Here is an 11,967-nt window from a genome sequence, read left to right as displayed (position 1 = left end):
ACATACTCGACTCGAATTTAGGACTGTTATCGAAAAGAAAACTTGAAATTAGGACTTTTATTCCTAATTCGATAATATATTTGGGTTTATTCCCACAACAATCCACCGGCAATCAGCATTACGATGGATGCAGGTTGAACTAGGACTAGTACTAGTATATCGGTAGGTATAGTAGCGATTGCAAAAGAACCGTCCCTTGCAAAGCCATAAGCTTGAGGAGTGGGAGGAAGAGCAACATCTTGCTTGGTGTATGGATTGCATATTTAATAATGGCAGGTATCAGAATATTCTGCCAGCACAAAACTAAGTCCTTGTGCTTGTTTTAATACAACTGTAGTGGTAGCAGTAGCAGCAGCAGTAGTACTAGTACCTCTTGGACCAAGACTACAGCCTTTCGCTGCAGTATCGATCTTTCACCAGGAGACAGTCCAGCTTCATCAGTAGACGATGACGATCGACCAGTCTCTAATACTTGAAGCATCATCGATCATCAACACTTCAACAGGTCTCATGGTGGCAGGCAACTACCCAAACACTTGGATTTACACTTCGAGTAAAGGACACCCTTTACGCACTAGATATATCCATGAGCAGACCTTGCTAGCCAATGTGATAGTTGATGACTATGATCCATGAGCAGACCTTGCTAGCCAATGTGAGAGTTGATGTCCATAGTGACTACTGTAGTTGTGCTATAAAACGTACCCATGGCTTAATCAGCTTTAACACGTACATTAGTGACATGTGCTTCACAGCTTTTAAATATTCGATGGACAAGATCAGAAGACAGAGCTCTCCTTTGTGAGTCGTGACAATGTCTACCTTTGACATTGCAGGTATGTATATTTTCAGGCAATAGGAAGCAACTGATCTTGCGATGTGCATGGAAATACAAGTTCTGTGCTCATCTTCTTCACAACTACATGACTGCATTGGAGATTCTTCGACGCCAATGGATATTCTTTTCAACTAGAAAACAAGTGGAATAAGATTAGCAAGTCGACCTATGAACCGCTTCCCATGACTATCATCCAAACAAGAAGATACATTGCTTGCTTGACACTAGCAGTGACTTTGTATGGAGTATTTCCGAACCATTTTCAACCTTGGAGTTTATTTTTTTAATGCTTTGCTAGGTTTAGCTATGAGGCTGAATCTGAATAGCAAATGCTATCAACATTTTTAAATTATAGCCACTCAACTATAGTAACTCCTCATTCTTTCGTTATGGTTGAATTTTATATGTGAACCCTATTCTTAATTCCGACAAGAAGTTTGATCAGGACCGATTCTTCAACCCCTAAAATACAGAAAGCAAGAGAACACTAATATATTGTTTGCGACTTCACAATCCAGAACTGGGACTGATAAGCACTAGTTCTACCATAGGATTGAGAGTGCAGACTTATACAACTTATATTATAGTATTTCTCGGTATATTTCCAATTCTCTCGAAAGAAGTCACAGATGAAAACATTACAGCTTGAGAAGATTAATATTTTCTGAATCTCTAGCATTCTCTGTTAATTATAATCAAAGTTTCAATCAGTTATTTGCAGAAACTAGTTGCAGAGACTTGAGACAGTGTAACCAATACTATATATCAATCTGGAATATACAATCTGGAATATATGAATTTCAACACGAATATAAAATTCACTATACTCAGAGAGTAATTGCAAAAAAGCGGTTTTTCCCATTCATTGAACATAATTCACAAGATACAATTTAGGGACAACATAGAAAAACACTTTCAGTGGGTAGCACTGACTATCCTATTACTTTGAAAACTCTGAAAACCCAGTTTATTTGCCACCCGCCTTCTCGCCGAGGACTGTAGACAATGGTTTCCAAGTTTCTTCCCTTGTGGTTTAGTACTGGTAGGGCAGCCAAGCTTGAAGTCTTGGTTGGGAAGATAATTCAAGACATGTATCCTCCTCTGCTTCTTACTGTTCTCAATTTCTTCATATCGATCATGAAACTTTCTCTTTGTGGCCTGAAGCTTTGCCTCAATTGCCACTTCATCCAAACACGGCTTCGGCTTGATCGATTTAGCTTCACCAACACAGGGTGGGGGCTTGATCATTTTCGCTCGATCAAGTGCCACTTTATCAACACACGGTTCCGGCTTGATCGACTTATTCTCATCTGAAGAGGGCTTGATCGGTTTAGCTTCATCTGAACTGGGTTTGATCAAGGTACGGTAGGTACCATCAACGTTTCGCTTCACGATCTTTATGCGTACTTTGAGCGATGGCTTTGAAGGCTCAACCTTTTGTTCCGACCCAGTTTCAGATGCTGTACCAAACCCTAGATCGGAGCGCCGATAATCACCGCCGCCCAAACCCTGAATCGAACCGAGAATTCGACTCCTTTGGCGAGTGAACTCCTCCGGAAAATCGGAGGCAGCGAGGGTGATGGCGTGGTCAAGAACATCGAAAATGGTGGAGTTGTTTGCAGTGGCAAAGAAATCCCTCCAGTAATTCAGCGACTCATTTTTCTGGATCGTCGCCATGGAAATCGACAAAGAAAACGGAGAAAAATGATCTAGGAGAATTGGGAAAGGGCGAACCGGAAACTTTAAGAGAAGTGGAGAACTGGAAAGTAGATGAGAATAGGAAAGTGGAGAGTGGATTATATAGACGGCATTTCCTTCTCTCATTTGGAATTGGGTTGTTCCTCGTCCGGATAGGCAAAGGAAAATTTTCGCGTCAAGTTTACGAGTTTTTCCAGCTGCCAACGGTAACATTTGGGGCCCACCCCGTAGATTTTTTGAAACAAAATAATAATAATAATAATATTTACTTTTCTTTCTGTGCAAGAATAACATTAATTGCTTTAGGTATTCAAAATTAATTGCAAAGTACTTTGTTTTAATTCAGAAAAATATAACTTGCCTAGCTCGGAACATGAGAAAAAGCACCAAACTGGGTGTAAGTGAAGCCTAACGAACATGAATTAAAATTGTAACACATGAAATTTGTCTAAATAAACATTAAGCTATGAAGTCTTATCAATATAAATTTGTTTAAATAACATATTATTGCTATAGCAATAGGAAAAAACAATCAACAGGGGCTATTTCGTCATCAATGACTATTACTAATAACTTGAATGAAATAACACCTAAAGACGATAATCTTGAAATAAGAACAAAACTTAGAAAACTATAGTCCTAAATTATACATGACGGTACAACTATTGCGGCTTCATCACTAAACATACACTCTACGTACCTTCCAATATGATTATTCACTAATCTAGTAATCTTGCCACACTCGTACATTGTGGTGACCAATAGAATATTGACGCGTTGAATATTGGTTATCATGAACCATTTGGCTAGACTTGCCTGTCTAGTGCAAAACTTTTCACTCGCTCCTTCTTTGCTTTCTCTGCCATCTTCTTCAATTTTATCTTTTCCCTTTCTATTAATTTGTATCTAAATTTTTTTCAAGCATTGCCTTTGGTTGGTAATTAAGTTGGGCTCATTATTGGTGGTGCTCTTTTCCTTGTTGGACGACCAGAAACAACCGCAGCAAGCTTTAGTGGTGTTGGAAGAACCCATATTTTTTTCCTTGTACGCTTTTCAAAACCATTCTCGAGTACCTTGAATTTTCTTTCTGTTTTCCGAGAGATAGTGGCAAAGGTTTTGGGGTATATATAGGAGCTAATGCCAACAAGGAGTACCTTTTTGGCTTTTTCCCAGTTCTGATGTTCAAATTCTAAATCAATTAAAACGTATTGAGAATAGAACCAATGGCCAGTACATATAATTATATATAGAGCTTGCAGCTGTTTTTCCTTTCCAAGATGCAAGGGGAATTATAATTAGACTAGAAGTAATCCTTTCAAAACATAATAGGAAACATTTCTCCTAGTTCGAACGAGAAGAACTTTAGTCTCATGGCTGAAACTAAAAAGTTTTATTAACTCCTTCGTTAAGTTTTTTTGGATATAATTGTTTTATTTTGTATATTTTTGGTAAGTATTAAACATAACTAGATATTTAGTGATTCAAAAAAAAAAAAAAATGTCCAAACCGTTGACGAAGAAGAAATATGAAGCTGTGGACCTTCAACGCCATTTCCGATGGATTTGGGTCCTTGATGGAGGCTTCAACGGGCATGGCCGGGTTGTGTTTACTTTTGATCTGAAGAGACACCGAAACAAGGTTATCCGTGGAGGGCCATGGTACTTTAGTCGATCTCCTGTACTACTGCAACAATATGATGGGCTTGCAGATCCGCTTGAGGTTCCCATGAATCATCTCTTCTTTTGGGTCAAGAATTCAGGTATTCCACCTGCTCTAGAGGATAGGAAAACTATTATGAATGTGGCTTCGATTGCAGGAAAGTATCTGGACCTTGATCAGAAGCTATTTGATCACAAAGGCCTGATTAGGGTTCATGTAGCGCATGCTATTTCCCAACTCTTCTTTTTGAAACGTATGTTGAAACTGATCCCTAGTGTGGTGAAGGAGATAACTTATTTCTTTGAGAATTTACATGGAAAGTGCAGGGACTGCAATTTGATTATCCATGAGCAGGATGAATGCCCTCTGGGGGCTGCACCGAAGCTGCAAAATAACACTGAAGCACAGGTTGCAATTGAGACCTCTCTGGCGTCTCATTTTACGGGCCTCTCTGATCTCCGCTTTCAAATGGAACCTTTTGTTTTCATGGAGTTCAAGCCCCCATATTGCCATCTATCGCTCGGAATCTATTTGATGCTCCATCTACACACAAACCTAGGCGTCCCATTGTCATCAGGAATGAGGATGTGAGGCCTAAAGCAATAAAATACAGTGTTAGCCTTACCTCCTGTTGAAACAGACCAAGCTGTAGTCAAGAGAGGGCGTCCATCCTCACCATTCACATCCCCAAAGAAACTGAAAACTCCTTTTGGAGAGAGTAGCCAGGCCACAAGCCCATCCATGCTCCAAAAGAAGCTAAAGTTGCTGGAATTCCACACCAAATTCTCTACCAAGTCTCTTGGATTGATTGAGGCTCCAGGGGGAATCCTGATTCATAAGGAAGGAGTTATCAAACAAGAAGACATGCAGCCGATCAAGAAGAAGAAAGGAAGGCCTCTGGGGTTGAAGAACAAAAACCCCTCTAAGAGTAAGAAAGTTTCTATTGAAGATGTGCTGAGTGTCGTCTGCCCTAGCAAACCTCCAAGCCCTAGTGTTAAGGGCAAGGAGAAAATTTAGTTTTATTTCCATTTGAACTTTGTCTATTTACTTGTCATTGGTAACATAGTTTATAGGCTTTCTTTGAATAAGTGAGCATGGGTACCGTTAAATGATCGGACTAATCTATATATCGTTGTAGTTTTTTTACCACAGTCTCTTTATCTACCCAGAGATGGTAGAGGGAGGATATGTAATGGTCCTTTCTGGCCTGAGAATTACTAATATATCGACATGATATTATTCAAAAAAAAAAAATGTCAATGAGATTATAATCCATGAGCTTCACGATATTGGCTTTACAATTAGACCACAACTCACCACCACTTTTTTCAATTTGGTTAATTCCAATGGCCCACAAGAAGGGAAAAACAGACATTTTCATAACAAAGAGACTAAAAACAAATGGGAGGACAATAGAAGGATTGTGGCCCAACAACGCCCGCACCTCTAACCCACCCGACCAGAAAAATTTTCCAAACCCCTACTTTAGGTTTTAGAGCAGCCATGGGTGCTTCCAACTCCATTAACAAACTAGAGTGAACATAGGCATTCTCATCAATTCCCATCAGCTCTCTTCCACTAAGGATTGATTTAGTTCCTCAATCTCCATGTCTGATTCAGCTTCTAAAACCGAATCGGCAAACCAACCTCCAATGTAGCCCCTCGTCGATAAAAAACCCTCCTCAGAAGAAGCGAGGGCGCCGAAGTCCAAGGAAGACAATGCAGTCCAATCGAAGATCGGCGCGGTCGAGAACTGCCAGGAAACATCATCATCATCTAATCGAGCTCTTCTTTTGTTTTTGTTGCTCTTAGTCACACAAAGAGAGAGATGAGTGAGAGCAAGTTTAAATTTCCGATTTCAACACCATCAAAATCGCAGCGACGACATCTCCTTCATCTTGAAAGAGCTTGAATCGAGCAGCTTCACCAGCATCAGAACGATCCCTAAGCCACCGTCCAAATGCCTGACCATCTTTTTTTTTTTTTTTTTTTGTCTTTTCCGTCCAAATTTGTTTTCGTTCTGTTTGCTTTGCAAATTTTGATTTTGTTCCTTTTGTTTTGCCATTCAATTTAGTTTGTGATTCAAGCGAACTTGAAACCAAGACATTAAAGCGAGATTCCTCAAAATTTGGTGCCTAGTTATCAGTCATACAACCAAAATAGCTAAACTGTTGTTTCTTGTAGCCCAAATTTTATTGTTTCAAGAGGGATTATGACTTGAGAATGGAGGGAAATCTATCGCTAAATTTTGGAAGACGTAGTCAACGGACTATGCTTAATTATGTTGTGCAATGTGGTTATGAGAAAAAAGTTATCAATTTGCTGAGATTCACACAACAGAATATGACTAATAGCGTTGTACAATAGAGTTCACTTGAACAGACAATAGTCAACCTTTGTTCCGTTATCTGATGAGTGTTGTGTGATTACATCAATAGTGCCTGCGTATTTAGCATGAAGAGAAAAATATTAAAGTAACACCAGGTTTATTACTTGAGCATGGTTTTCTAACACGATTATATATATTGAGCATGACTATCATATATTTTCCTTTCGTCTAGAACTTCGTGAATATATCAAGAATTTTTTTAGCATTTAGGGAGGAAGAATCTTGTTAACCATCGATAATATACCTTCAGCCTTATTTAGTAGCAGCATTTACCCAGATGAGCCTAGACATAATATTATTATTACTCAAGTAGCATACATAAGACCACGTTTAGGCTCAATACTAGAAAACAGTCCAACAGTGAATGATATTAATAGATTTAGAGGAATATAAATTTTTTTTTAAATTAAATAGAGGATTATGTGATATTAGTTCCTCTGCGATAGCCGATTTGGGGTGACTGGCACCCACCCACAATCTCGAAAGAAAGGGGGCAATCGCAACCGGGAACCACCGCCCATCCCTCTATTTTATGTTATTAATAAAAGAAAAGAAATTACAAGAAGAGAGAGGGGGGCATAAACCAAAACCTCTCTGAGAACAAAATGAAGTAAAGTACTCAAAGTGAGCAGTAAACAATAGTTACAAACTGATGGAAAGAAGAAGGACATGCAGTAACCATGCAAATATATGTGACCACGCAGCAACCACATATATGGAACACACCTATAGTTCATCAGCAACCATGCAGCAGAAATCACCATAACCCAAACCCACCTTTTCATGAAGTCTATCAAGCACCACAAAATTAGCGAATACGGAAATTCGGTAAACCTTGCAGATTGTGAACAAAGGCAACTGAAGCACAAGGAGGGCAAGAGTCCCACCAATAATGCCCCTCATGATCCACCCCATAGTTAGCTAAGCAGTCAGCCACTTGATTCCTTTCTCGATAAATATGTGAAAAACGTATCTGCATAGAGGAGAGAATGGTACAACAATTGACCCAATCAACAGATAGACGCCAAGGGACTGAGCAATTATTAGTGGCAAGAAAGTGAATTGCTACCGCTGAATCACACTCAATCCAGAGAGAATTCCATCCTTTTCTTGATGCTATTGTAACTGCATGAATAATGGCTTGAAGCTCTGCTTCTAGGGCAGTAGCAATACCCATGGAACTAGCAAAACAACCCATAAAATTGCCTAAGTGATCACGAAAAATACCTCCATAGCCTGCAAGCCCTGGCGTCCCACGAGCAGCACCATCAGTATTAACCTTTAATTGAAAAGCACAAGGAGCAAGCCAATTTACTTCATGAATTTGATGTGTTCTTGAGGCTCTACCACTAATTCCAAGAGCACTAAAAATACAAAGCTCATCTACTGAGTTACGCATAATTCCAAAACCCCAAGAGTCGACCTCTCGAATTTGCAGCTTGATAGAGTGAATCAAATAATCAACCGTTAAGCAACGCTCATCAAAACGAATAGAATTTCTAGCATTCCAAAGAGAGTAGAAGCCAGCTCCCATCATCCCCCACCAAAGCAATTGCAATTGAGTACCAAAACCATGCTGTAGTGGGTAAGAGAAGAAAGCGGATATATCCAAGAAAAGAGTAGTGACTTTAAACCAAGATAAAATTGCGGACCAGACCTTCATAGAGAAAGAACACTAAAAAAAAAGGTGGTGGGCTGTCTCAACCGATGCATGACAGAGGGAGCACATAGAAGCAAAAGAAAAGCCTCGCTGAAGCAAGAGATCATCTGTTAAAAGCTTACCATGAAGAAATTTCCATAACGTAACAGAGTTGCGAGGGCGAAAACACTGATGCCAAACCCATCTATCCCAAGGAGCAATTGCTTGTTTACTCCTCTTCAACTCATAGGCTATAGATAAAGATAAGTTCCCATCAGAAGAATCCAACCACACTAGCCTATCCTCCATGTCTGAATAAGGAAGTCTAATAGCTGAAATTTCTGACCAAAGTGTAGCAAGATCAACATATAAATTAGTAGAGCAATACCAAGAGCCATCTTTGATGAAATCAGAAACTTTGGCACATAATAACTTGCCAAGTTGATGGTCAATACCCAATTTATCAACAATTGAACCATTAAGCCAATTACCATGCCAAAAATCAATTGAACGACCATTGCCCACTAACCATTTAGAGCTATAGAAAATATCCATAAACAAGGGTCGCATGCCAGGCCAAATAGATGATTTTTTATAGTAAGGACATGGCTGACCTGAATGTTGAAGAAACCGAGCAGAAAAAAAAGCAGCCGCTGGTGTAGACTTAGTTAAGAAATCCCAAAATTTTTTTAGGAGGAAAGCGTTATTAAGAGCCATAATATTACGAACTCCAAGACCACCCTCCTTCAACGGAGCACAACACTTTTTCCAAGACACCGGATGATAGGCTCTAGAAGACACATTGCCGGTCCAAATAAAATTCCTCATCCAATTTCGAACTTGTTGCAATACAGTCCTTGGCCAAGCATAAATTGTGAAACTATGGGAAAGCATACTAACCACCACAGAATTGACCAGAGTTACCCGTCCTGCCATGGAGAGAGAATGCCCTCTCCATTGAGACATAACATTACGAATTCGATCAGCCAAGACCTGGAAATAAATTTGCTTTGGTCGGCCAACAAAAATTGGCACGCCAAGGTACATGAAGGGCAATTTACCCACTGGAACACCCAACCAAGAATATATTAGAGTACGACGATGAACAGCTGACTTGCCCAAATAAACATGAGACTTGGTTTTGTTCACCAACTGGCCCGAGTTAAGGCCGTACTCCTCAAAGAAAGCCATAAGATTTAGTAGGCTTCTTTTATCGCCCTTACAAAAAACCATTATATCATCAGCAAATAAGACATGAGAAGGGACTTTCACAGGACGAGGAGAGGAAATAGCTTGGACATGCCCCATATCAACCAGACACAAGAGACCACGGCTAAGAACTTCTTCAGCATGACAAAAGAGAAGAGGAGACAGTGGATCACCTTGCCGAACTCCGCGGCTACAACCAAAAAATCCCACTGGAGAGCCATTAAATAAGATGGAGAGGCGAGCTGAAGCCAATATAGAACTAATCCAGTCTACGAAAGTTGCATGAAAACCAAAAGCATTAAGAACCCTTCGAAGGAAGTCCCAATTCAGAGTATCAAAGGCCTTCGCTACATCAAACTTAATAGCAACATTCCCTCCACAACATTTATTATCCAACAAGTTAACACATTCAGAAGCTAGAAAGATGCAATCAGAGATTTGTCTTCCTTTCAGAAAAGCAAATTGGTTCGGCAATATAATCCTGGAAGCAATAGGAGCAAGACGGTCTGCTAGTATGCGAGTAATAATTTTAAAAGAAAAATTAGCCATAGCAATGGGCCGAAATTGAGTGATAACATTAGCCTCTTGAACCTTTGGAATGAGTGCCACAAAGCTGGAATTTAGATTGGGCAATATATAACCTGACTGAAAGAAAGATCTAACAGCACGGACCACATCCAACCCAACAACATCCCAACAAGCCTGAAAAAAATGACCAGTATAACCATCCGGACCTGGGGCGCTATCAACATTCATGGAAAATACAACATTTTTGACATCTTCAGCAGAAGGAAGAGCAATTTTCTGAATCCGAAACCATGGAAGGAATGAGATTTTCAACCAAACCTGTATCATCAATATTTCCATCCTCTGAAAAGGCAAGTGAAATGTTGAACGACATGATCACGCAAAATATTAACATCATCCACCAAGTCATTCCCAATGCAAAGAGAAGTGATAGAGGAGCGTGCTCTTCGAATTTTTGCCAAAGTATGGAAATAGCTAGAATTTCTGTCACCTTCCCTGACCCATCTCACCCTAGCCTTCTCTGCCCAGAATTTTTCCTGAACCAACAAAGCATTCGACAAAGCATCCTGGGCTAAAAGTTCCTCAACATGAGGCGCTTCAGTAAACCCATCAAGAGATATGGCTAGTTGAATTTGTTCAAGTGCAGTGCGTGCACTATCCACAGCAGTATGAACATTACCAAAGACATTAACATTCCACTCCTTGAGAATAGGTTTTAAAAGTTTAAGCTTCCTTTGCAGAATAAACATAGGACAACCACATACCTCAAAGGATTGCCATGTGGCGTGAATAATTTTAAGAAAATCTGAGTGCCCCAACCAAATCTTCTGAAAACGGAAAGGAATCGGGCCTTGTGCAACATAGTTGGTGAAAGAAATCAAGAGAGGATTATGATCAGAAGAGTGCCGAACCAAAGTGGAACAACTAGTTATCGGCTAAGAGTCTAACCATGGAATAGAACAAAAGCACCTGTCCAACAACATTTCAATATGTGAGCCAACTCCTTGACCATTTGTCCATGTAAACGGTGAACCTTTAATATCAATATGTGTCAAATGACACACATCCACCATAGTCTGAAAGTCGTCACAGGAAACACGAGTAGGCAGCCTTCCACCAGTCTTTTCATGGGCTCCTAAGATTGCATTGAAATCACCAACTAACAGCAAAGGACCCGAGAAGCTTGTATTAATTTGTTCAATTGCGGACCATAAAGGGCGACGTGCCACACTAGTTGTTGCCGCATAGACAAAAACCAGACCATGAGCAATACCACCAACGCAAAACTGCACAAACAGATGTTGACTAGAAGAAGATATCATAGTAGGAGGTGATATGTTTATTGAATGAAAAACCCAAATATTAGGAAATAACTGACCTCGATCATTGACACCTACCAATTGCATACCAATAGATCTCCAAAAAGAATCAGGAATACGCGTCAAAGATGTCATTGGTTCCGATAAACAAAGGAAATCAGGGGAGTGCTTTCTAATCAAACTACGAAGAGATTTGGAATGATAGCCATGCCCCTACGCTTAATAATGGTTTAGTGTCTTTATAACACGACATCTATTTTTTTTTTTTTTTTTTTTTGAAATAGGGCTGGTGCGGCTGCTCTCAAGCCTTGATTAATGAAATTGCAGAATACAAGGGGGGGGGGGGGGGGGGGGACATAGAGCCTGAACCCTAAATTACAATAAGCATAAAGAGAACATCCTGAAATAATACCAAGACTCTCCATAAGATCTATGTATTCTAACAAGCACCAATTAGCAAAGAGTGCACGAAAGGCTACTCCATTTGCTTTGACAATCTTATCTGATGTGATCCACACCAAAAATCACTTTTGACACCCAAAGTAAATATCATTAATTCAATTTGCACAAGAAAATATTTACCGAATTTCTTATTGATCTCGACAATATATTTCCTCAATGTGAAAATTAATTATTAAAAATATATTGAAATTTTCTGGGACCTCACATAGAGGCATAGAGCATATTT

At 39.7% G+C, this 11,967-nt stretch overlaps 1 protein-coding gene across 1 annotated transcript; it reads right to left on the bottom strand.

The window, feature by feature from the left end:
* Window positions 1-7,310: 7,310 nt before the first annotated feature.
* Window positions 7,311-11,414, bottom strand: LOC133716631 (uncharacterized). Its single transcript, XM_062143314.1, has 5 exons — window positions 10,930-11,414; window positions 10,470-10,692; window positions 8,425-10,302; window positions 7,654-8,160; window positions 7,311-7,442 (listed from the first exon to the last, which is right to left on the bottom strand). Exons 1-5 carry the CDS (start codon window positions 11,412-11,414, stop codon window positions 7,311-7,313), a joined length of 3,225 nt encoding a protein of 1,074 aa, XP_061999298.1.
* Between the last annotated feature and the right edge of the window lie 553 nt (window positions 11,415-11,967).

This window comes from Rosa rugosa, chromosome 6 (genome assembly GCF_958449725.1).
Source record: "Rosa rugosa chromosome 6, drRosRugo1.1, whole genome shotgun sequence".
NCBI classification, from domain to species: Eukaryota; Viridiplantae; Streptophyta; class Magnoliopsida; order Rosales; family Rosaceae; genus Rosa; species Rosa rugosa.
Note: the sequence above shows the minus strand (reverse complement) of the source record. Positions and strands in the feature narration are given on the sequence as shown.